Below are 26,274 nucleotides of genomic sequence, written 5' to 3' on the forward strand. Positions count from 1 at the left end.
TGTGGCTCTCAGCCATGCATGGGTTATGATATTTCAGGTTTAAAGTCATGTAGTTTTGTCTATGTTGACCTAAGGAGAAATTTTTCACGTGTCCAGCAGTTATGTCCGTAAAAAGCTTAGGTGTTCCTGGAAATGTTAACACAGGAAATTAGTATCTTGAGTACCTTCTCTGTGTCTCTCTGAAGTTTCTCTTTAATTTCAGGGTAAGCATCTTTAGGGTTGTTGAAATCGACCTCAATTGCACTGTCTTTGGAGCTGAAGTTGTGCCTGAGATGTCTTCTCTTTCACTTGTGTTCTGTGTGCGTTGGGACAGCTGCAGCTAAAGTTTGAGGTTTGGTGCTCTGTGCTGTGTAGTCAGAGGGGGGGAAGGTGCTCACTGCTGGGGATGTGGCGTAAGCATCCTCATTGGACATGAGGAAAAATTTCTTTACTGAAATTGGACACGAGGAAAAATTTCTTTACTGAAAGAGTGGTTAAACATTGGAACAGGCTGCCCAGGGAAGTGGTTGAGTCACCATCCCTGGAAGTATTTAGAAGATGTGTAGATGAGGCGCTTAGGGACATGGTTTAGTGGGCATGGTGGTGTTGGGTTGACGGTTGGACTCGATGATCTTAGAGGTCTTTTCCAACCTTAATGATTCTATGATTCTAAGCACGCAGCAGCCTTGGGAGAACTGGGGAAAGGGACCTGGTTACTCAGTAGTGATTCTTTGCGTTTATGGTATATCTGGAAGAGCCCTGTCAAGGCTGGTCTTTAGTTTGGTCTCCAGGCGTGCAGTGACTTCCTGGGAGGAGGGATGCACTGCTCTGCAGCAAAAAGTACTGAGGTAGCTCACTGCATTAGCTCTTACGTTTGATCCTTTAATTTTCCAGGGGGCAAAAAATGAAACAGGAGTTTTAAACTTTGAGGGCTTATCATGGAAGACTCAGAAGGACATCACTTCAGCTCAGTGGAAGAGGAAACCAGATACTGGAAAGAGCTGGCTATGAAATACAAGCAGTGGTAAGGCAGTGGCTTCATTCCTCTAAGTTGTTCGATGCATAAACACTGCATGCAAAGACATAGATAGCACCACATAGGAGAGTAAATTCAAGGTGGTTCAGCTATCTTGTGGTAGCAGTAGCAATGCTTCTGCATAAACTACAGCAGTCCAGAGTCCTGTATGCTTATTTGAGCAATGAATCTGTGCTGCTGTGGCACTGCTGGTTTTGGTCCCTGCTCTGGTTTGAGTAGGACTGTGTGTGCTGAAATTGTGCCTCTGACTGCAGTCTGTGGGCAGCCTGGGTAAACGTAAGTCACTGCAGAACCTTGTTGGGGGTGGATGAGCCGGGCCATTGCAGACAGAGAGATGCTGCTGTTCACTCTTTATATCTCTGTGTGGATCAAGAGTGGTTTGACAGCACATAGGTGGAGAAGGATCCCTGGCTGAGAATGGACATACTTTGCTCTTCCCTTTAGCTCAGTATGTTGCACTAAATGCAGTAAAGGCTGAAAAAATCCCAAACTTTTTAGATGCTGATATTGGTGGGTCCTTTCTTAGACCAGGAGTTCAGACCTTTCAGTGCTGCTTGTTCAGCTTGCTGGAGGATTATTTCAATAGAATTGTTTAAGAATATAAGAACATATTTCCTTCCATCTTTCTCTTTTTCTCACTTTTTATTGCTAATCAAAAATGGCTTTGTTCATATATCCAAATAAATAATTGAATTGAATAACAGATTAAATATGCAGATGGCAGCGGACAATGTACAAGCTAAAGAGACTCCACATGTGTTCAACACCTATAGTGTGAAGACAAACTTTGGGATTTTTCTATTTATTTGGGCTTTTTTTATTTGTTTACCAGTTTGCTATGGGGTGGCTTTCCATACTTGAGGGGGAAACATTTGCATATGGTCCTCTCTTCCTGTTGAATATATATGTTGGAGAAGGGCATAGAGCCTTCTGTGTTAAAGGGCAGTATTGTTTTTTTACCTTGAGTGTACAAGAGATTTTTTTTCTTTGTTCATTATGATGAGTTCCATTGCTGGAATTGCTCTCTAGTGCTGAGAATACACAGGAGGAATTGCGTGAATTCCAAGAAGGGAGTCGAGAGTATGAAGCTGAACTGGAGACTCAGCTGCAGCAAACAGAGTCCAGAAACAGAGACCTTCTGTCAGAAAACAATCATCTACGAATGGAACTGGAGTCAGTTAAGGTAAGAGTGGATGATGCATATAGTATCTGTACAGCCTAAGTGTAAAGGTGAATGAGACAGGCATGTGCAGATTCAGCTTGCCTTGTTGACAGGGACCTTCAGCATTACAAAGAAGTTGAACAGAAAACTGAAAAAGAAAGTCTTGAAAAATTAAGAAATACCAATCTGTTGTCTGCTTTGAGGGTGCTGGATACCTCGGTAATGTTCCTGAACCCCTGTTTGCAGGTTGTGGCTATGTGTCAGGATAGATTTAGGATGGGAGAAAATTGTTTGCAGTAGAGTGGAGAGTAAACATGAACATAACAGAGCTGCTGTTCTATTCCTTCTTCCATCTACTTAGTGCTTTTGTTCACAGCTTTCCTGCTGTCTACATTGTGCAGGCACAGATAATATTGCAGAACAATCAAAATACAAACATTCCAGCTGTGTTCTTGCATTACCTAAGAAAATTCAGTAGTTTTAAACTCTTGTGTATTTGTTATCTGGCATTCCAGATAAGCTGGGAAGCAGCAGCCAGTGGGTAACGCATAGAACTGAACACGTAAAACAGTTTCAGTCCTGGTTTTGTTACTGAATCTGTCTGTACTTGGGGAAAAATAATTTATCCTCTTTACACTTGGTTAGCCTTTTGTGATACTAAGAACCAGCTGAGAAGCATTAACTTCCATAATTATAAAACATAAGGGATATGAACTTATTGAGATGGAACTCCTTACCAGAGTGACTTAAGAAATAATGAAGCTATCTAGAGTATGAAGAGTGAGTCTGTCTCATTTCAGTCTCATTAAAGATGCTGCTAGACCCCTGTGCTGGTTGACAGGTTTAGGAAATACTGGTAAGTTTTCTTAAACTTGAAAAAAACCTGTTTTTGAAATTGGTATGCCTTTTTAAAGTTTGATCTTGTTGGCCTTTTGCTTAAAGGTGAGGTATAGTTGCCCAAGAAACACTACACTGTATTTTGTAGGGCTAGGTCAATATATGTGGAAGCAGAGATTTATTTAATTACACATTGCATCCACTCAATTGGATGCAATAATGAGCTAATGGGAGTGAAGGTATTTGTAAACACTTATAAGTGATTAATCACTGGATTAATCTGGGTTTGCAATGCCTTTTGTCTAAACTGTTGTCCAAATTACTGTCTTAAGGGAACTTTCTTCTGTTCCAGGCAGATGTCCTGTCCCTCTAGTGCTAACTTAGTGATTTTCCCCCCCTCCCCTGCTTTTTGACAGCAAAACCTCCAAGGCTTGTTTCATTGTATTTGTTATGTTGCACTGATCTTTGTTCTTTTATTGGTGCCTTAGCAGTGTTAAATGCTCTGCATGTTGTATGGAGTGTTGGTCTACTGTTCCATGTAGCCACATAAACCCATGGAAGCTGATGGCTTTGGGGAGAAGGTGTAAGTTTGACAAAAATAAAACCTGCAGTTCACTTAATTGAGGAGAATATGGACTATTTTCTTTCTCTAGAGGAGCTAGGATGAGAGGAGGGGACAATGAACCAGCCGAAGCAGTCAGGAATGAAAATAGTACGAAAAAACATAGAACCTCAAACAGTGGAGGGTAAACATATTTTAGAAAATCTTAAATTATTCTTCACAGTAGATAACTTTATTAAAACATATTCTGCTTGAAACAAACCTTTTAACAATTGGCTATTCATGGAGCCTGAAAACTGCAGTAACAGCCTGCAGTGAAGGAACAGAGACTCCATTGATGGCCACATCAGCTGATAGTTTATTACAATTGGCTAAAAACAAGGACTCAAACCTTGCAATTCTGGTCTTTTATCTGAATCAATTCAAGAGCAAAGCATTAAACTTGTGAAGCTATTGAGCAGCAGTGTTAACTGAGCCCATCAAGGGTTGGTGTCTGCATCTAGGTCAACACTAGTGAACTTTGTCAGGCCCACACAGCTTGTGGTTTTGAGCTTACCAGCCTAGTGTGAGTGCTTGCTCCCCCCTCAGAAATCAGAGTTCACACTACCTAAAAATAAATGGAAATAATGCTTTGGAGGGTTTGATTAGAGAGTCCTGAAAAGCTAGTTGAAAGTAATCTGCCTCTTAGAGCTTGGGGGCTCTTAAATTCAGCATGTAACATGCTTCAGAGATCCAGAATTATGGCAGTGTCACCACACTGTAATCAAATAAGAATTTCTTAATTCTGAATGGGTATCTCTTGTCTGTGCATTTCATGTGCTAAAATAACTGTCTTCAAATTATCAGTCATGCTAGACTACATGCCACGGTTTTCGAATTCCAGTGCATGGATTTGTTTTCAATGACTTCAAGTGTGTTGTACTTAAATTCTGGATGGAGAAAGCACTTCAGGAGTGCTACTTATACAGCAATTTTGGAGTTTCAGAAAAATCTCTGGCATGTTGAAGTGATCTGATAGCAAGGTTGTGGAGTGTAAAGTATTGCAGTAGATGATGTGTTGTGAAGCTTTCCCTGTCACAGGATGTGGAGCTAACTCTGCAGATAGCGGCAATAGCAGGAGAGAGATATTTGATGGAGAAGCTAAGCCTTCCTCCCCGCCTGTGCCTCTCTTAAATGTATCCTTGTGTACATGCTGTAAAAGGAGACAGAGTTTGTTTTAGGTTCACATCCAAGGCATGTTGCATAACTGCACCTGAAATGTTTTGTGATCTAGAACTCTGAACCTGCTTTGGGCTAATAAAACCACAGGGGCAGTGGAGAATCCTGCTGGTTCCACAGCAGTATGTAACAGCGTCACACTTGGATATATTTTTTTTTTTCTTGTTATTTAGGCTCCTAAGTACTGTTTGACTTGTTATTAGAGTTGAAAGTAGGTGGCTTCTCTTGCATCCTGCTTCGTGTGTTGCTAAAGCTCTTGGGGCTCAGAAATTATGCTGAGTCTCACTGCCTGGGAGAGCAAGGAACGGAGGTCGGGAACTGCTCCCCAGCACCATTGTTTGATAAGGAGTGACAGGAAGAGCTCTTGTCTGCTGGCAGCCCAGAAGTATGTGAGCAATTGGCTTTGTTGGCATTTTAGAATATGTAAGGTGATGTTTCTCAAAAAACTTCACAGCATCCACCTCTGCCTTTAAAGGGGCTCAGACAATGCCACAGAAAGAGAACGTGCATTGCTAAGTCCCTGATAAGCTGTTTGATTTGCCTTTGATTAGGAAAAGATTGAAATGCAGCATTCAGAAGGATACAGGCAAATTTCTGCACTGGAAGATGACTTGGCACAGACAAAAGCTATTAAAGATCAACTTCAGAAATATATTCGAGAACTCGAGCAAGCAAATGATGACTTGGAAAGAGCAAAAAGGTGACCCACCTTTTGTGTTTTCTTTTTCCACTTTTGTTCTGTCTTGTGAGTGTGGTGTCACTAAGCTGCCATTCTGAACTAATCACTTAGGTGATGATTGTGGTGAAAAGGTTTGTGGCAGATGGGAAGTGTGATAATTTTTTCCCCCTTTCACTCCCCCCACTGCACTCTATCATATCTTACAAGCGAAAATAACAAAAAAAATAAAACAAAGCAAACCAAACAAAAATGCAACATTATCCCTTTTCTTGTGAGAGAGGGAGTTCCTCTATGTGCTTGAAGGATCTGGTAGTGATATCTTGTGCACTCTTTTCCAGAGCCACTATAATGTCTCTGGAGGATTTTGAACAGCGTTTAAACCAGGCTATTGAAAGAAATGCTTTTCTGGAGAGTGAGCTGGATGAGAAAGAAAACCTTCTGGAGTCCGTGCAGCGCCTGAAAGATGAAGCTAGAGGTTAGACAGAAATTACTTGTATCTTTCCCTTTCTCCCCTCCTGGCTTGTAGCTGTTTAGTCCTCTCCATATATCTTAGAGCTTGGCTTTTAAGTTTGCATCTTTTAAACCTGCTATCTGAAATGTAGAAGCAAATGAGGAAGCTTCAAGACTGTTACCCCCACTCCTTGAACTCCTGACCTTGTTCCAGAGCAGCTCTCAGAAGCAAAAGTCTGTTCCAGCCTTCTCCTAATCTGTGGTGATGCTTCAGGGCTTTAAGGGATTAAGAACAGCCAGTCCAGCTGGGGCATGTTCTGGTCTTGCTTCCTGTAACCCATGAAGGTCAGCTTTAATAAATATTAACCTCATTGTTTCCTGGCCTGTGAAAAGTGGAGTCAATGAAACACTAATGGGGCAGTAAAACAGGAGGGCTGTGACTAACTTCTAGTTACCTTTGAATAGCCTCATGTGCTAGCTGCTTGATATCTGTCAAGAAGGCTGGGTGAGAAGAGAGAGACCATGGAGCTGGAAAAACACCTTCTATTTTCAGCTCTGCTCAGATTCTGTGCCCTTAAGTGGTTTCCATAAGCTACAGCCAGGCTGTGGGACAGAAGTGCTCTGTCGCTTGGCTAGATAATGGTGTGGCTTCTACCTGGCCTCAGCTCAGGTTTCTTTCATATGGAAACCAGGGTAGAAGAGAAAAGGGTGCAATAGGTAGGATCTCAACCTGGCAGGGAGCTGGAATGTAGCCAAGGTGTGCCAAGTTGCCTAGCCTCAGTCTTGATGTGCCTCTGCTTACCAGCCTGTAACATCTGGAAAGGAGTTAATTCCCTGCCTCGAAGGGAGCCTTGTGAAAGGCTATGAAAATTAAAGCCAGATAACAGCAACTGAACTAATACTACAAAAACATCTTGAGCCACATTACTAGAAGAGCCTTTAGTGATCGTCCAGATTTTGAACATATGTCTGGAGTAATCCTTACAAGGATAAGTGACTTTGTTTCCCTTGTGGAGGTGAAGTAATCTTTTGAGCAAAACAAACTTTCTCACCTGTTTTTTATCTTGCTGGATACATACTCCAAAGGCTTGCTTTGTGTCGCTTCCTTCATAGATCTACGACAAGAGCTTGCAGTGCAGCAGAAACAGGAGAAACCCAAAACACCGATGCGAACTACCCTGGAAACAGAAAGAACAGACACTGCAGTTCAAGCATCCTTATCTGTGCCTTCAACTCCCTCGGTGCACCGGGCACCCAACATCAACATACCCACCCCTGCGACATTTAGGAGAGGTGACTGATAGGGAACCAGCACAGAAATACTATTTGATGCTCTTGTTTTTACTGTAGTTTCTGGCTAAAGGAAGAATGAGAAGAAGGGAGCAGAGTTGAGTGTTTCAGTTAAATACACCTAAATCCAGCATTCATAGACTGTGATTTTGGGGTTTATTCATAGGCTGTTCATTTCCATTTGACTTGAACTGTCCAGTAATAATAATTGTGAGGGACAAGATGGGCTGTTGGGACTTTACTATTAGTTCACAACTCTCCCAGAGATGTTGGGCTAACTTAGGGGAAGGATTTTAAAATCCTTTTAAAATCCAGTGTGATCTTTAATGTCACACTCGTGTAACTTGAATTGGCTTCTCTGTGAGAGTAGGTATTCTTTGAGAGAAGCTTTCTTTTTACTCTGGAACAACAGGACACTGACGAGTCATCCTAGCTCTCTGTACTAAATGACTATATCTCTGCTTTCATGTCAATAATATCAGTTACTTATTTTTTGTGAGCACTGATAAATTCAATATTTCAAGCCTCTAACACTAACTCTCCCATCTTCTTACATAAATTTCTGTTTTTTTAAGTAACTGTGTTCACGTGTAAATGCAGGGAGTTTTACTGTCACATTCTGATGATTTGATATTATAGCTCTGAGCACTAACAAAGTTTGATTGTGGGCTTCAGTATACTTAACCTAAAATTATGTGTTTTGTGTGGAGGAATTAATGCTTCTGTAAAAGTGAGAGGATTTGGAGATTTGTAGTAAAATGAGAGATGATGGTCCTCTCTGAGGCCACATCCCTCCGGTCCCACTGCAGCCACAGAGATGCAGAGTAGGCTGGTAGAAAGATCTCTAGAAACCCAAGCCACAGCATGTCTAGAGACTTTAGCTTAGGACAGTGTAACTTGGGCTGTCTCAGGGAGACAGTACTTCATATTCCTAATGGATATGAAAGATCTGGAGGTGAGATACAAAAAGGTGAAGATATTGGTGTTTCCTCTGCTCTGTATGTCAGGCTGTGTTCTGACTTCTAGTGTCAAAGCTTTTTTTTTTAATGAGTAACGTAGCCTTCTTTAACCTGCCCTGCAGGTCTTGAGGACAGTTACGGTGCAACCCCTCTCACACCCGCTGCAAGAATATCTGCACTTAACATCGTGGGAGACTTGCTGCGAAAAGTGGGGGTGAGTGATTACCTGCTAGCCAGTGCTTTTGGAAAGGTAGAGCTGTCTGAAACTGCAGCCAGCACTATTTGCACTGCTGCTCAGGGGAGACTGGAAAGAGTATCTTGTCCCCAGGTTTGCTAAGCGTGGCCTTGAAATTTGGTCTGGACTTTGTATGTTTCTGACCAACCCCCAAATAAAGACGGACTCTGCTCTGCTTTTCTAAGATCTTATCTGCATGGGGATAAGACCTTCCTCTACAAACTCCTGAAAGTGCATGTGCAGAAAGAATAAATTGGCATGAGTTAATTAAGAAGGGATCTGCTCCCATAAAAGGCAGAGAAGAAAGCAGGCTGGTGCCTGCTGTCCAGAGGGCTTCTGGTGATGTTTGCCTTAAGAGTCCAGCAGCCTTTTGAGCAAGGCCTAATGTCATGTTAAGCTGTAGTTTGACATTTAAGGTAGTGCTGATGCTGGAAAAGTTATCCCATGACCTCCTCCTGTTTTTTCCCTTATGCCCCAGTGCTGTGTTGGCACAAGCATTTGTATGGCTTTTTGATGGGCTGAGCTGCAGAACTGATACAGCTGAAGAGTAACCCAGCAGCAAAGGTGGGGTGATCTAGGATGGGAGCATGTGGTGGAGAATAGGGTATCTGTGGCTTAGTTCTCTCAGGTGTACCACCTAGTACATACAACCTAATATGTGTCTAGGGAAGCAGATAGCTCAAATGAACATTTAGTAATCTAAAAAGTGATGCCTGTAAGAAAGATGTCAAAATCTCCCTGAGGAAGCTGAAGATTTTGTGTTCCTGCTGGTGAACAGCATCAACTCCTTAACCTCCCCTACAGAAACAGAGATTCAGCTTTAGAAGGATGATTGGCTTTATCTCTTCAAAAATTCAGAACTCATATGGCACTGGGGTCTAGCAGGTTCCTCTACAAGACAACTCATTCTAAAAGAAACAAACAAAAAAACACACCCTCCCCAAACACTCTTAATGCCATTTCGGTGTGCCATCTTGTGAAAGAGAAGGGTGATATCTGACACTTGCCTCATCTGTGTTTCCATTAGGCTTTGGAGTCCAAACTTGCATCTTGCCGAAACTTTGTGTATGACCAGTCTCCAAACAGAACCACAGTGTCCATGTACATGAACAGAGATGTTCTTGAAACACGCCTGAGTCCTCATCAGCCGCTGTCTGATACAGGGTGAGTGCTGTTCTCTGCTGTTGTCTTAGTGAGAACTGTTGGTGTTAGAACTTAGTGACTGGTACTGTTCTATTTAGTATTAAATCTTTGTTTTGGTAGAGACAGATTTGTTTTCAAAAGATATGAAATTTAGTTATTCAGGATTATGATTTGAATGTTTCAGATCAGTTTAAAATTTGGAATCACTAGCTGCTGAAATTTGAAGACTAGCTGGAATCAAGTTTTGAAAACCACAAATGCAAAGCAAATGTAATACGCGTATTTTATTATAAATGCAGTGTTTAAATGGGACGAAGTACAACAGAGGAGCTCTTGCTTATTGGCTCAATTTTGTTTTATGCTTTATGTTCTTGTGCAAGTGATGTCTCGGGAACATTAGGGCATGTAGGGACTTCCCTTATCACAGTTAAGATTCTCATTTATGGGAGAACTGGAAAAAAGGGAAGTAATGGGTTCACTCAATTAGAATGCTTTACGGTTGCTAAGATAGGTTTCCAAGGAGCAGCTGACAGGAGGTTACCTGACTCAAATTATAAATTTGTCTGAACACTTGAACTGGTTGTCTTTTTTTAAACAAAAGAAGAAAAATCAGCAAGGTTATGGCATATTGCAGTTCAGTGTCTGCTTAAACCCTGCCAACCCCGTACTGCATGCTATTTAGATTCTCTGTAAATTAAGCGCTTAGAGTACAGTTTGTTCCAGTCTTAATTATTCAGCTAGACCCTTGCACTGGGAGTACTGGTTTGTCCTGTTACTCAGTGCCCAAAATTGTGTGGAAGGAGTCCTCCACATTGTACTTGCTATCCCAGCCTGGGGAGAAACCTCATGAAAGCTCCTACAAGAAAGCCTCGAGGGCCATACATTTACATATTTGTGCAGCTGATTATACATCTACTGCTGTCATGCTAGAACTGAAATTCCAACACCTGTAAAAGATAGCTTCTCACTACTCAGAGGAAAATGGAGCCCTTTGTTACAGTGGAAACTCAGCCCAGTTAAGTAACGGGCTCACTTAGTGCTCAGTGATATTCTTTTATCTGTTGATTTCTCAAGCTGAGTGGTGTACTCTGGAAGTGACCACTTACTCTGAAGAAAGTAAAACTGAGCAAGAAATGCACTAACTTCTATTTTGTATTTGCAGGTTAGTGAAACGCCTGGAGTTTGGAACACGGCCTTCAAATATTCCGGGACCAATGAGCCATCCCTCACAAAGTGTTGTCAAGATGCTGCTATGAAAAGCCTGGCTGGCTTTGGAAAAGGAAAAGAAAAAAAAAATATATTTTAAACTTTAGTTTTAAAGAGAATATCAATGAGCAATCAGACAGCAGTCTCGGGGTAGGTGAGAACTAAACAAGAAGCTGCAATTGGCAATGGCCTTCTGTGGCCTTGCCCAGTCTGGCCTCTCAGCCGAGTTCTGTGGGTAGTGTGATAAAGCAATGCTGCCTAGCAGTGCAGGACTTCGAATTGCTTCCTACATCAGTTGCTGTAAATAGCTCCTTGAAAGTTGCATCTTTTGATGCTGCCAGTCAAAACCATTGTCCTTCTACCTACAACAGAGACAGTATTCCCTATGCAGCTCCTCGGGCTTTGGCTTTTGGTGTTAAGCCAGCACCATGGTGTTCTGGCTTAAGTTCTGGTTGTGCTGGCTTTCTATCATGGGTGTTGTGTGCTGCAGTTACCTGAATTAGAGGAGTGGTTTTATGTGGAGAAAGGTGTGTTTCTGCAGGGAAGCTGTTCAGCTTTTTGTGGGATGTTTGCTGGTCGGAATCTTGCTACACAAAAACTTGCCTCTATAGTGGTAAGATGGTTTTGTAAGCAATGATTTGCCATTAAGAACAGGTCATGGTTACAGGTGAGGAATGCCTAGTGCTTAGGGTACTCAGGAGATCCCAGAGCTGACAGCAAGGTAGGAGTCTTTGGACTGGCTTAGCATATAGACATCTCTTTTTGCCATGTTGTGGCCCATAAAGCCTGGCTGTTGTAGGAAGCAAGAGACCTGATTAAGTTCCCAGTTCTAACATCTTAATAGGTGGGGTTTACTGCTTTCCAAACCTCCCTTATTAATGTGCCTTAGGTATTAGTGTTTTTTTCTTGTTTTATTTTTTCTGTGAGAATATATGCTTTCAGCTGTTACTAATTTAGAAGTGGTTTTTTAACCTGAGAAGTCCTTTATGCTAGACAAGTGTATATGAGTAGACAATTATTTTTAAATCAGTTTTTTTCCCCTGTAGAATATTACTGTATTTTGGTTTGTTTTTTAGATGGAGTAGGCTCACTCAGTATCAATGTACCTTATGGAAGCCTGTACTTGCAAAAATAATCATGACTAAACAATTTTTATGTTTTTTGCTGGCGGGGGGGGTAGGTTGGGTGGGGGTGCGGAGAGCTTACTTCACAAAAGAATGTGTAAAAGGGTTTGGGTTTTTTTGTTTTTTAAGAAAATGCTGTGAAAACAGCCACTGATGCATCTATTTCTCTGGAACAGGAAATAACCACAGGTCATTCCCATTATTCAGGCCATCTACAAAGCTGGCTTAACTGGGGAGCAGAATAAAGCTTATTTTGAATTCTAGTTGTTGATTCATTTTGAGTTTTTTTGGTAAGTTGTCACTGTGGTTTATGCACAGATGTTTACTACCAGTTTCTCATCTGTTTCTGATCAATGAAGCTGAAAGACACATTGTTTTGCTGAATCACATGCAAAGATTTTCCTACACTTCTTTCTTCTAGTTGTTTCCTACCCTAAGGAATGTAAATATCGCCATAGCTAAACATGCCTCTGGGATTTACAGTGCTTAGTATTGGCATTGCTCTCTCTTAAAATCTTGAACTCTGGGTGTTTTAATGTGATTTTTGTCCTCTTCTCTCACACAGGGAGCTGACACTCTTCTTACCCATGAGGAGGAGCAGAAGCACTTGGGCTACTTTGTTAGTTGTGCTGACACATGGACTATGGTTCAGTAGACTGTGTAGCCTAGAGGGATCAGTCAAGACAAGTTGCATTTTCCTTACCTTGCCAGAATTTGCCTGCTTGGTGAGCAAGTTGGCTTGCCATCAGATTGAGACATGGCATTGAGACAAGGTAGAAAGTTGGAAAATCGTGCCTGTGCTAGTATTATGTATTTTACAGATATATTGTTAACGTGACTACAGATATAATCAGATAGTCTATGGGTGGATATGCTATTAAGAATTGTCAAAATAATTTAGTCCAGAACAGTCACCTCTAATGGTACAGAGAGGAACTTTTTTTTGGGAGAGGAACTTCAGTTTAGCCACTGTTGCAGAAGGATGCTTTCTGTGGTGTTACTAAAGAAACTCTGACTCCCTATTTTGTCAGAAGCTTTGCAGAACGGGGACTGAAACCTGAGTTTCTCAAGTGTGATAGGGCAGTGCTCTAACCATCGGACCAACCTGTACCATTATGCATGTGAATTTTCTAGATTAATTCCTTTTAGAAGGGCTCCATGTTCAGTTTGCTGGTTCTGCTCTAAGCATTGGTGCTTAAGACCATTCTATATGAAATCTGACTTCCTTGGTCTCCTTGTTCCCACACATGCAGGCTCACAAGCTGCGTGCTTAACAGCCAGCTCCTGAGTATGTTTACAGAGCTGGGCTGCATGGCTGATCGAGCAATGAAAAGGTCGTATCTGATAGCTCCTAACCCCCCTCCTCTGCAGCTTGGCACCTTAATCGCTCTAAATGGATCCTTATTTAAATTCTTCCTTTACTCTTTCATGAGCAGAGAGAATTCTTTGGGCTCTGATTCTGCTGACTAAATGGTGCCTAGTCTGAATGCCCAGTTTATGATTTCTGTGCCTTCTGGAACAACGCTTAGGTTTAGAAGATGATTGCATTAACTGTCAAGGTGGATGTTTTTGCATGACTTGCTTTCCCTGCAGTCACACTGCTTAAGATTCACTTGCTGTACAACCTAAGACATCGAGTAAACTCCCTGTACTCGAGTCAGAGTAATTCTACACGTGGCTTTGCTGTGCATGGCACTCTACTGCCCCAGTGTGACCACAAAGCTAGCTGCTATCTGGAAGTACTAGAGCTGCATGGATTTGTGGTAGGTCCTGGTGGTTCCCAGGAGTGGGCTGCGGTCCTGTAGGAGTGCTCCAAAAATAAGGAGTAACTGCATGCTGATCCCTTAATGCAGAATAGCTTGGCTTGGATCACTGCATTCAGTGTGGGCTGCTTGTTTCTAATTGTTTTCAGCCTGCTTTAGAGGCTTTGGTTGGAAATATCCCTATGCATACATACTTCAAGGGTGGGTTCAGTTACCTAAAGACAGACACTAGGGCCCTGCCTGCTTTCCAGCTGCTGCACCAGAAAGCTGCAAGTCTCCTACACGTCCTGTGTCATGTCTGTCAGCCCTTGCATACATCCTAGGGCACCTCAGTTAGCACCGTGTGTCTGTGAGGTAACCAAACCCGTCCCAAGTACTTCATGTCATTTTACATTCAGCTCAGTGTACATACTTTTTTTTATTCCTTCAAAAGCAATTGCTTAGGAGAAAATAAGCTGTTTTTGTTCTAATGATTACAGATAAACTTTTCTAAAAAGTATTTGTCGAAAGAAGCTCTACTGCATGCCCCATTCCCTTTGAGCATGCTGTGTTGCACCCAAGTGACCTCTGTACACAATAATACTGGAGTAGTTTTTAGAGCCTTTTATTAGTGTGTAAGCACATCCTTGGTGCATATAAAACTGTAACAGTTGACTTAATTGGAACAAATGATATTTTATTTTTCAGTAAGTGATTAAAAAGGCACTTCCACCTTGTGAATGGTGCATCAGGGGTGTAGTAACCAGGAAAAAACCCTATATTAATCGAATACTCAAGACAAAATGAAAGTTTAAGAAAAGATTAACTGACCAATGCCTTTTTTTTTTCCCCTGCAACAGTCTCGCAAATCCTGTGTAAACTGTAGTTCACTGGGATTTAAATCATCTGAGCTACTAGAACTTACTTTCTGGAAGATTCTCAAAGTGAATTACTCTGAGTGTTAAAAAAAAAAAACCACCTTTTCAAATACACTTCATGGTAAAATAAGTTTTGGAGTACTTTTAACGTTAACCTACACATTGGAGACAAGGCAGTTGTGCTTTTATCATTGTCAGAGGAGTGGGTGTATGTGACCTTGACACTAAGAGTAGACTTATACAGTGCTAAATATCGTCCTCCCTCCCCTTGCTGCAGTGCAATTTTTTAAGCGTGTTTATTCACTGGCTTTTGTTCCATTGAAATCTCCATCTCTTGCATCCATTTCTTCATCACCTCCTTCTGTTGCATTCTCAATTATTCTTCTGCCTCCAGATCTACGGGGTGGGGCAAAAGATGCTGGCTCATTTCCCCTCCTGCAGTAAGAGGGGGGGAAAAAAAAAAAATCAGGTGTTAGGTCATTTGGAGTCCTCACAAATAAGCATAGAGTTTTGTAACAGTACCTGTGAGGCTGATATTTTTAAATGCAGAACAGCCAAGAGCTGTGGGTCTCTAATACAACTTTCTGTTCTGTAGCATATAAGACTAATTTGTGGACAGGTTGAGACTCCCAGTTGCTTGGAACTGTGATGGGATTCCTGTTCTTGTGCTTAATAGTTCTCATCTGCCCCACCCCCCCCCTACTCTTCCTTTCATTTCACTGTTTTTCCCTATGGGGACTGCAACTGGTTGTGCTGGGAAGGAAAGCTGCTTGTACTCACAACAGCAGGGGAGTGTCCTTCCTGTCCCTGTGGAACAGCAAGGAGAGAGCGAGCGAGCTTGTACTGAATTTCTGACCTGCAGTCTGAATAAGCCCACCACTTACTAAAGGCCCATAAGACGGGACTGGTAGCAGTGCTGTGAATGTCAGCAGGCATTTTTGAGCCCACAGTCCCTCTCTGCAAAGGCTGTGTTGGTCAGAGCACCACAGGTGCTTTGATGTGTATGGCATCCTAGGTTGTGAGTAGCTCCAATCTCTTTCCCAATGAAGAGAGGAAACCATTGCTGCTTTGGAACTGTGTTGTACCTCAGGTGCTGACACTTAACAGTGCAAATGTCTTGCAGAAGAGCTTACAGAAAATGCTTTTTCCCATCTTACCCCCTTTTCCTCTCCCATCTCCCTCCCATCCCCATATATTTCATAGCCACAGCCCAAGGCAGGGACACTTCGGTCCTCAAGGTTAATTTTTTGGGGGGAGGTGTGAGCAAGTGAGACAGAAGATGGGTTTGTCTCTTCTTGGCCTCCGTTGCTACTGTGCTACAAAACGCTTAAGTTTTGTAACATGGCCTCTCACTTGCCCCTCATTAAGCAAACCTTTGTAAAGGCTTGAGACCACAGACATAAGCAATAAAATAAATTGATAACTGAATGTTGTGCCAAAATTACTAATTTGGTGTTAAATACATCTGAATCTGCACTTTTGGGTACAGCAATCATGCATAAATATTTAAAGGCTTGTCTTGTCCTTGCAAAAGACTAAGCCAGTGTTGTCCTTTCTGAAGCAGCTATTTAAGTCCAAAGTTCAATCTTCTGTACAAGGGAAGTGGGTAGGAACATTGGCTGGACTAACTTATTTCAGAGGCACAAATCTGTGTTTCCAAGGTGGAAATGTGACATGTAGTATGTTTTCCACAGTTCTGCCCTTAAACTCCATTGTGAACAAACAATTAGCTGGATAATAAAGCTTCATTTAAGATCTGCCGTTAGTTAACCTTAGCTGTTGTGCCGATGGCATGTATTGAACACAAGGGAATGTCATTTCTATGCTGGCACGTGCTTGACAGAGTCTAACAGCAGTGTCTACTATTTTATGATAGCAGATATTTGTTATTACTGTTTAACCAGAAAGTTCTAGTTAGGTCAGTAAATTCATTAATTCTTGTCAATAAAGATCTAATTCTTTACCAGGAAGAACTCTTTACCCCCTTGGACGCCTGCGATCTGGACTGTTACTCACAAGTCATTTGTAAGATAACTCTTTATATGCTGCAGTAATTCACTGAAGTGCTACAAGAGAACATGGGACTGGTGGGGAGTAACAGCAAGAGTCTAACCAAATTGTGCAGGACAGTTTTGGCTACAAAGAAGTGAACTCCCTATCACACACTAACCACTTATTAACATAAATTTGCAATATGCATAAACTTAATTCTTCTTTAAACTGGTATTGGCCTGTGGATAAGTGCTCTTTGTTTATATCTGTTCCTCTTAAGCAGGTTTATGGATTTGATAATATTCATGTGGTCATTCTCATTAGTACCTTTAGAATAATGCATATAACTGAGACAAGCCTTAAGCATTAGTGTTTGCTTAGCATCTCTGTATTTAATCTACCTTTGAAAGAGTGCTACTGGAGTAGCGCTTGAATAACAGTCTGACTGGAAATATTAGGCTGACTAAAAGGCACATGCAAGGACAAGACATCATCTTTAAATATTTGTGTATTCACAGCAACATCCAGCATATGTAAAATAGAAGATATACAAATATTACAAGGCAGTAGCTCTTTAATTTTTGCAACACCAGGTATTGTTATCTCCAGAGAATGTGATAAAGTATAATATAATGCTGTGCTAGGTTACAGTGTCAACATTTTCTGTGTCCGTGCTTTGTGTTTTAGTAACAGTAGAGAAGCAATGTAATGTCTGCAAAATAGCTCTAAAAGCTTAAGTAATAGTTCTTCGTAAGCAATACAGGCACAGAGTGCTATGTAATGAAAGGCAAGATTTTTTCTTTTTGTCTGTGATTGTGTGGTCTAAGTGTGATAAATCACATGCAAGTAAGGTCTTCCCAAATCTCACCTGAGTTAGATGGCATCTTACCTTAGAGTCAGCATTACAATATGCGTAAGAAATACTGTGAAATTCTAATGACATGCTGTGATACTTCATATTCATTAGTCCTTTTAATCAATTTTACTAATCAATGGTGTATTTGATTTGAAAAAATTTAATCTTTGTGGCTGTGCACAAAGATGAGGTGCAAAAAAGACAATTTTCATGCACAAAAAGTCAGAGTTTTAGGTACTCTGTTGGTAGAGCTTGTGAGAATGCAACATTGGTAAGTCTACATCAGTACATAACCTACTTGTAAGAAAATGTATCACTGATGAACAGCTGATGGTAGCTAGATTATTGTAATATTTGTCTCTTGATAAAATAGATTAATGCCAAGATATCCAAGCCTTCACAGTTTGCAGAAACCTCACAGAATTTTTACTTGGGCCAAAGAAAATGGAAATTTGTGCAACACAAGCTAGCTGCAAAGTTGAAGGCATGGTACCTGCTTAGTCATGCGAAGGTTCCTGTGTCCCTCTGAAACAGAGATAGAGAGTCCCGGGCAGTTATACTAAGCACATGGTCATGATCAGAGGTAGGTAGATTACTCTTAAATAATTAAACAAAGTACATTACAGCCAATTATATTACATTTAGATAAAACAAAAATGAGCCTTATGCTATTCTATGCAAAAAGGGCTGGACACAGCCACTCCTTTGCAAAGCAGCCAGGAGCATGCACCACCCAAGATGGTGCTAATGGAAAAGGCTACCATGTCCTTAACTCTTCACTTTAAAGTAAATCCGCATCTGAAGGTTCATGCATGTTACTGGTAAGCACGCTGGCAAACCGCTTCAAGAACACAACTAGGCAGGTGCTTTACTTTCATCTGAAATACTGTTGGGTTTAGGCAGGAAGCAAAGTTTTATGGTGTGATAATGTAGATAGAGCAATTTTGTTATAATTCAAGTCAGCCTCTTTATTTCAGTGAGTTGATACTTTCAACCCCAGTGAGTGCAGGAGAACTCAGGTATGTAGCTGACTGATTACAGCTTTATCTTTTTCTCAGTCAGTTTTAAAAAGAAAATGCAAAGGGACATTTTGATCTTTTCCTTGGTCTGGTGACCCTGAATCCCTTTGTGGTGAAGTCCAAAGAGACTTTTGGATAAGAGTCATATAATGTGCTTTGCCTTTTGACATCTGTGATGTTGTCTGTTTATGGTCATTGTGTGTGAGTTGTGCATGTGTGAAAGTGCGAAAAGCACAAGCATTTCTACCCTTTTGAGACTGCTTCTGTACAAATAGATACAGCCATTATATAAGGGGTGTTTTCAAAAGCAACCAAGCCTAATTCTGTTCCTATTTAAGCCAACAGGAGTTTTGATTAGAAAAAGAGTAAGTCCTGTGCCATGTTATCACAGTTGTGCATCTCACAGCTGAATCCTGAGACTGCTGCAGTCTATGAAATGCACTTCACCTTCTGACTTTGGCCTTTTGTTGTATCTGCCAAGCTAATACAAGGAGTGAGTAACTTTGCAGCATTATCAGTGTCTGTTCTTTACTTGAACAGATTTTTTTTTTTCACTTCTAATTTAGTTCCAAATTTCAAGGCTGTTAATGAGTGGGAATGGCTATCCCAAACAAGGGCCCTCTACCTGAGCTTGCTCTTCAGTGCTGCAACCTCACGGCCCAGGGCTTCATTACTCTCAGTAGCCTCATCCAGCTCTCTCTGCAGCTTCCTGCGGTTTGCGTTGATACGCTGAGACTCTTCCTCAGCCTCTTCCAGCTGCCTTTTCAGTTGCTTGAGTCGTGTGTTACCCTTTTCAGCCTAAAGGGAAATTTTAGAGTAATGCTTTAATGCAAAACAGATCTAATAGCGTTACATTCCTCATTTTAATTTCATACTTCTCTTGAGAGTTTTACTGAAACATGGCCTGAATCAAAGGTAGAAGCTTAAAATCTAAAAAATGTAAAAATAACTGCTTTGTGGGAGTTCATGTTGCTGATAGATATTGTATTCAGACACTACCTTGTTGTTTCTTTTGCTGCACAGTCCTACCTCTCTGCTTTTCTGGTTTGTGGGTTGGTGTGCATTAGGTAAAGCTAAAATTTTCAAGCAAAATGTGTTTGTTGTCTCCATTCGCGTACCAATAAGGATGTTGTGCACAGTCCTACATATCACCGTGCAGTCAGACTGTTGCAGCTGGCTGATTGACAAGGACTAGTGCTTTGGCACTTGACTCAGCATGGAAGAAGAATTATATTGTCCCGTCTCTTAGCAAAGGGCTGTATAGCTCTCCCAGCATAGAATCCAAGCAGACAGTCTGCTTTCTAGAGGGATATTTCTTTGAGGCAGAACATGGAAGTTTCCTTTCTCAGGGTAAAATCTGAAAATGCCTATGCCCCAGACTAAGACCCTCATGACACAGTCTCATACCTGATCTTTGTACTGCTCCGCTTGCTTTCTCTCGTCCTCCACCTGCAGCAATGCATCCTTCAGCTTCTTGTCCTTCTGGCGCAGTGTCTTGGCTGCAGTCTGCTTCTCTCTGCAAATGACAGTGCAACATTTGGTGATGTGGAAGGTCTGTAGTCTTCACCTGCCTCGGGCGTGTTGCTCATGAAACTGGCACCAAGGACCCGTATGTTAAAGGCCTTCCTGAATTTAACAGGTGAATTCTAAACAAAACTTAAAGGTCATGTTCTTCTGATCAAAACAAGTATGTGTCTTTGCTGTATGCTAGAGGAGCTCCAGGAGATCTGCTCTAAAACATGAGGTGATTTGCTCAGGAAAGAATCCTACAAATGGCATAATGTGTTATGGCAATTAACTTGGCAGGGTCATAGGGCAGTTACTCTAAAATGTAGGGGAGCGAATCCTTGCCTTTGGTACCAGTAGAACTTTTCAGCAAATCCTTGCCTTTGATACCAGTAGAACGTTTCAGCAATAACATGGTTCTTAATCAGAACCTGTAAAAACTCCAGTTACTGGCCATATATCCAAGAAATGTTAAGTGAGAGAGACACTTTACCAAGCCTTAATGGCACTGAGAGCCTGATGACACAAATCTTGTATGCCTTTGTTTACTTCCTATCTCATTAACTGGAACAATAAATGGACAGCTGTGCCCTCTGGGAGACCAGTACCTGGCTTCCTGTTCCAATTGCTCTTCAAGAGAAGCAATTTTGGCCTCCAGAGCAGCAATTGTAGTTCTGAATTTGGACTTCACAGCTCCCTCCATCTCCTGCAGCTTACTCTTCAGCTCTTTGTTCTGCCTCTCCAGTTGCTGCCGAGCATTTTCATTCTTCTGTGCAGTTGAGCGCTCTGTTGCCAGCTCATTGTTCAGCTGCTCTGCCTGCAAGGGTGAGAATGGATGCTGTCAAAAGTGTTGCGTGCTTTCAGAGAAATGGCAGGTGGCAATTTGGGGTGGCAATTCTCCAAATATTTATTCAGAACCACAAACAGCTTTCGCTGGCATACAAACAGAAAGTGACACGTGCTGAAATGAGCTCTACCTGCTGTACTGCTTTCCTCATGCGATCACCCATTGCCTCTATGTTGCTTTGCTCCTCTTCTAGCTCTTCCTCCAGTTGGGCAATTCTTGCCTCCAGGCGCCGTTTCTCATCCTGAAGGCTTGTCCTGTATGTTTAAAATTTAATAAATGTGTAGTTATGGCTCTGACCAGTTGAATGTGTCTGAAACTATTATGAACTGCCAAGAAAAGAGAACTAGATATTTCAATGAAAATAGTCGTATGTGTGCATGTTGTGTTGTCAAGACCAGGTGGCTGTTGGGCTGTTGGGAGAGGAACTTCTCTTGGCAGCCATGCAACGTTCAGCAGCATGTTTACAGCCTTGTGAGTAATCCAGTCTATTCCTACCTTCCAGAAGTAGCGCTTGCAAGTTCTTCTGCCATCTCTTCTTTCTCCAGATCTGCTTGTTTGCGAGCTCTTTCTGCAGCAGCCAGATCCTAGGAGAAAAGAAAAAGGCAGCATAGTAAAGAAATGAGCAAGTAAGTGTTCAGACAGTTATAGCATGATACGCAGGACCGTAAACTTTCTAAAACTGGTAAAAGATGGGTTGTTTTGTTAACAGAATAAATTATTGTCATATCATAAATCCTAGGGAAGTACAATGAAATACACTTTATCCAGCCTGTCAGCTGGTTTCTATTTTACTGGTTTTAGTCACAAGATTGCCGTTTAATACACATAGGAATAATAGCACTAACAAGACTTCAGGATTTATAGCTATTGAAAACAATTTATGTTAGAGCATACAGTTAATTTCCCTTTAAGACTGGTGAACAGTGCCTTCCTCCAAGGTGATTTTTTTTCAGCTTAATCTGGCTATGCTCAGATGTAGATCCAACAACTTTAGTGGAGTGCATAGAGCACGTGGAACTTGTAACAAGTGCTGCTTATAGCTTTCCATCCCCAATAGCTATTGTATTATTTCATTGCAGTTCTGTTTTGCTACTGAAGGTCATGTGTAGTCTGCTTCATACTGCTCTAAGTTTCCCACTTTACCTCTTGAAGCTGGATGAGTTCTGCTTCCAGGCCCTTTGCTTTCTTCTCATTTTCTCTGGCTGTAGCAAATATTTCTTCTCTGGCAGCTCGTGCATCATCCAGCTCTCGTTGGTAGTCCTTCATCTGAGCCTTGTTGAAAAGAATAACAGAGATTTGTTTTTGTCTGGCTTTATTACAGTTTCAGTGGAAAGAAATTTGGACAGAATAGAACACATAGACATTTACATAGTCATAATGCCTGCTTGAATTATATTTTCTGGAGAGGTCAGCTAGCACATGTTGGAAAGGTCTGAAATGCTATTCCAAGAGGAGTGATGCTTCCACCTGCACACTGTGGCTTTTGTAATGCCTATTGTCCTTATTTCCTCTGAATATTTGAGTGTAAGCGCAGTCTTAATCTTTCCGATACATCCCTTTTTGTTGTTTTGCTGTCAGCATATGACAGAACAGTTGATATGGAGACTTACAGTATAAATAGGAAAATGCTAATTCAGAGACAACATGATTTCTGAACAGTCTTTTATGCTTTCGAGTCAAGTATTAGAACAAGGATTGAAGCCCTGTATTAGATGTTATCATGTAGCCCTTTCTCTACATGGGAATCTATGTTTTTCATCATGTGGGTAAGTCAATAGCAGATGTGTGTGGGCCAGAGAATTTTGGAAGCTCTCTGCAATGATGAAAATTAAGATTTTCATGGTTTGTCATGTGAAGTTTTCCATTGTCATTCAAACTGAGCATTACAGTACAGATCCTTGACTCTGCGAGTCTAGCTAAAACTCCCCCTCTAACCAATCACGTGTAACAGGCATCAAGTTCACAGGTGTCACCTAACTTTCATATTGTGGCTGTACAGAAGTCAGGAGTGGGAAAAACTGTATTTGTGGGATTACATACCTGTAATTTGCGAAGTTGTTTGATGGCTTCTTCCCGAGCTTTATTAGCAGAATCAGCTTGGCTTTCTAGATCTTTAACATCAATCTCCAGCTTCTTTTTGGCTGCAGCTGCCAGGGCACGTTGCTTCCGCTCATCTTCCAGTTCTGTTTCATATTCATGGAGCTGATCATTAAAGAAAACAAGTTTAGGAAAGTCCTTGAGCACTCTTAAACACTCTGTGTATGTCTGAATAATGTATACAGCCCCCTATAACTCTATTAATTGTGATTTCCCTGGCGGTTAAAATATATTTCCATTTTGTCCAAAAATTAAAGATTCTTGAAAGGAGTCAGCAATTTGGGTTCTGTATTCATGGAAATATGTATATTACAAGATGACGACTACAGTAGTTGTCCTTGCTGTCACCACACTACTGCACAAATAGGCTCTGTCCTGTCTGTTTTCATTTCCAATGCTTTTGTATCCATTCAGTGTACCTTGGGAAGGCAGATATATTAGAAGCTGTCTTTTTTCACTTGCACTGAAAATATAGGGAAGGTTCTTCTGACTGTGTCAGAAACAACAATTCATATGTTTTATACTATTTTGGTTGTAGTGTTAAATTCTTACATCTGTTGGCAATTGTGCACGTGCTACTGAAACGGGAAAAAAACTGTTAGCAGTTTTGTGCCTTTTTTAGTACAATAACCTACTTTTTTTTTAATTTGCCAAGTACAAGGCAATATAATGTTTTCTTCTCATTATAGTAAGGTGCTTTTAATAATGGCATGAGGCTGGGGACTTTCAACTGGCTTGGTTAGATATTTACAAAGCCAATAATAGGGAATAGTACCTGTTTAAGGAGTTGTCTTCTCTTCTCCTCATTCTGTTCATCTCTGGCTTGTAAATCTCTTTCAAACTGGCCTTTCAGGGCCTGCATGTTAACCTCCAACCTGAGTTTGGCATCTTCAGCAGCCTGTAGCTCATCCTCTAGCTCTTCTAATTGTGTCTTCATCTCTTCTACTTGCTGTTCGAGGATCCGTTTAGATTTCTCCAATTCATGGACCTTTCAAGCAATGGGAATTTAATAGACTTGTTACAAGAAATAAAAATAATTCTAGTTAAACAGTCTACCTGCAGTAGAGGCCACATTTGAAAATATCAGCTGTGGAAAATGAATGAACTAATTTGCACTGAAAATGGTAAATAAATTTTTTGTACACTTGTAAATCTGTCTTAAAATAACCTGAGATTCTCTTTATCCCAAACTTTTATTTTTAATCTAGTCAAGTATCATAATTGAATTTATTTAGTATTAGAAGTAGTATTATCATATCACTGTAATAAAAAAGTGATTGGCAATGCATCAGTGGAAATTCGCTACAGCTATGCAAGTAAATGTTAGGCTGGTGGCAAAGTCAAATATAACTAATAAAATCAGATTTGTGGAGTTTACAACTTTAAAGCTGCTTAATAAACTAGTAAATTATTTAGAATCTTTTTAATGTTTTTTCAGTCTTAGAATCAATAAGAATCATCTTCATGCTTGAAGTCATGTTAAAAATAAAGATGGCTTACAGTTACTTCGCCAAGTCTCTTGAAAGTTTGGGCAGAAATGGAATAACCGTTGAATTCTGTATGAAATATCTGATTTGCTGAATGGATTTGTGTGCTACCAAGAATTTCCCACACTGAAAGCAGTGATCTCTTTGTTAGCTGCTATTTTAAGTTATTGTGGAAATTGTTCTACGCCCAAAACTTACATTCTTGCCAACATCATCTTTGGAGCTAACAAGATCTTCCATTTCAGCTTTCAACATTTTGTTCGTTCTCTCCAGTTCTTCTTTGGCTTCCAAAGCCTCTTCAAGTGCTCGGGCCAATGACAAAGCCTTTGTTTCTTTTTCTCTAGCTTCAGCTTCTGCTCTGTCCCTTTCATCTGCATATTTTGAAGAGATGGTTTTCTCTTCAGCTAGCATCTGTAAAAGGGTAGTGTTAATACAGGAAGTCATTAGTAAGAGGTTTTTTTTCTATTGCAACGGTCTTGCCAGTTAATGACAGAGAAAATCTCTGCTTTTTGATAAATGTAGATAAATACAAAATTAACCAGTGTACGCATAATTAAATTTTAGTTTATTTTTTGTCCCTGCTTTATCTTTCACTAAACCAGTGGAGTCTCTGTGAGTTCCAGAGAAGTTAGGTGATAACACAGCAAGGGAGAATCTTAAATCTATACCTGATCAAACTTCTTCTGTTTCTTCTCCAGGTTGGAGACCAGCTGACGCTGGTTGTCTAAGTCTACCACCAGATCATCCAGCTCCTGCTGGAGTCTGTTCTTGGTTTTTTCCAGTTTGTCGTAAGAAGCAGCCTTTTCCTCAAACTGCTGTGTGAGACATTCAATTTCCTTCTGAAGTTTCTTTTTGCCTTCTTCCATGGTTTCTACTGTGCTGCAATATTCCTGTAGCTTCTTCTTAGAGTCAGAGAGCTGAAATTTGAATTCAGAGGACAAATCTTTATAGCAGTGGCAACAAAGCTTGGCAAAGATGGCCAAGAGACAACCAAGACCCAGAAATCTTATCTAATTTGACCCACGTGAAGCTAGTCACCAGTTACCCATCACCTAGCTTTCATAAAATGAGGCAGACCACAGACCTAGTATGCACTTACAGGCCTAGTGTGCAAGACTATCTTGGGAGCTACCTTGCATTTGTACCTGTCCTAGAGATCACACTTGAAAGAAGAGGGAGACTGCTGGCTTCATTGTGGAGCTTCACTGATGCTATCTGGGTGAACAGCACTAGTTCCCTGAAGGTCTGTGTGCTGTGCCAGGATAGTTCTACAGATCTGAAACCTCTGGAATTAGTGACAAAACTTTCAGTGATGGAGCTAGTGATTTAGCTATGGCACTGATACCTGTATTGTCAGTGTTGAAATATGTCTCTCCAGATTTTGTTTTGCTTCTATTTCTTCATCCAACTGCTCTTGCAAGCTGTTCTTCTCATCCTCCAACTGACGAAGCTTGGTAGACACATTTAGCTTCTGCCGTGTTTCTTCCTGAAGCAGCTCCTAGAGTCACCACATCAATCACCAATACAGTCATTAGTTTAGGTCTTTTTATAGTGCATTTTAAATATATTGTAGGTGAGCTATTACTGGATGCAAGTTTACCTGTGTATCTTGTAGCTGAGATCCTAAGGTTACAACATCTTTGGTCAATTTGATTGTCTTGCTTTCTGCTTCATTGAGCAAACCAGTAACATTTTCAACCTCAACCTATGAGACACCACAGTGAATAAACTCAGTTATTTTGCACAACTTCAGAATCTTCCTCCAAACTTTAGTTTGCTCTAGATTGAAATTGAATGAAGTTGGTGAATGGAGTGAATGGAGTTAAATCCAGTTGGCGGCCGGTCATGAGCGGTATTCCCCAGGGCTCAGTTTTGGGGCTGGTCTTGTTCAATATCTTTATCAATGATCTGGATGAGGGGATCGAGTGCTCCCTCAGTAAGTTTGCAGATGACGCCAAGTTGGGCGGGAG

The 26,274-nt window shown here is 41.0% G+C and overlaps 2 protein-coding genes across 2 annotated transcripts in view; one reads left to right on the forward strand and one right to left on the reverse strand.

The window, feature by feature from the left end:
* Positions 1-874: 874 nt before the first annotated feature.
* On the forward strand, positions 875-11,989 carry NDE1 (nudE neurodevelopment protein 1). Its single transcript, XM_009324773.1, has 8 exons — positions 875-1,003; positions 2,045-2,198; positions 5,346-5,494; positions 5,812-5,948; positions 7,037-7,216; positions 8,295-8,386; positions 9,435-9,571; positions 10,713-11,989. Exons 1-8 carry the CDS (start codon positions 918-920, stop codon positions 10,804-10,806), a joined length of 1,029 nt encoding a protein of 342 aa, XP_009323048.1. The 5' UTR covers positions 875-917; the 3' UTR covers positions 10,807-11,989.
* A 2,243-nt stretch (positions 11,990-14,232) lies between these two features.
* The window catches only part of MYH11 (myosin, heavy chain 11, smooth muscle), a 64,760-nt gene continuing 52,718 nt past the window's right edge, over positions 14,233-26,274 (reverse strand). Inside the window, exons 31-43 of the mRNA XM_009324774.1 lie at positions 25,905-26,009; positions 25,650-25,802; positions 24,973-25,221; positions 24,503-24,715; positions 23,593-23,805; positions 22,761-22,922; positions 21,864-21,992; positions 21,216-21,304; positions 20,851-20,974; positions 20,482-20,690; positions 19,775-19,883; positions 18,993-19,165; positions 14,233-14,935 (exon numbers count right to left, since the gene is read on the reverse strand). Coding sequence (XP_009323049.1) covers positions 14,797-14,935; positions 18,993-19,165; positions 19,775-19,883; positions 20,482-20,690; positions 20,851-20,974; positions 21,216-21,304; positions 21,864-21,992; positions 22,761-22,922; positions 23,593-23,805; positions 24,503-24,715; positions 24,973-25,221; positions 25,650-25,802; positions 25,905-26,009 — 2,067 coding nt within the window. The 3' untranslated portion in view covers positions 14,233-14,796. The remainder of the gene's footprint in view (positions 14,936-18,992; positions 19,166-19,774; positions 19,884-20,481; positions 20,691-20,850; positions 20,975-21,215; positions 21,305-21,863; positions 21,993-22,760; positions 22,923-23,592; positions 23,806-24,502; positions 24,716-24,972; positions 25,222-25,649; positions 25,803-25,904; positions 26,010-26,274) is intronic.

Source organism: Pygoscelis adeliae, unplaced genomic scaffold (genome assembly GCF_000699105.1).
Source record: "Pygoscelis adeliae isolate BGI_AS28 unplaced genomic scaffold, ASM69910v1 Scaffold85, whole genome shotgun sequence".
Lineage (NCBI taxonomy): Eukaryota > Metazoa > Chordata > Aves > Sphenisciformes > Spheniscidae > Pygoscelis > Pygoscelis adeliae.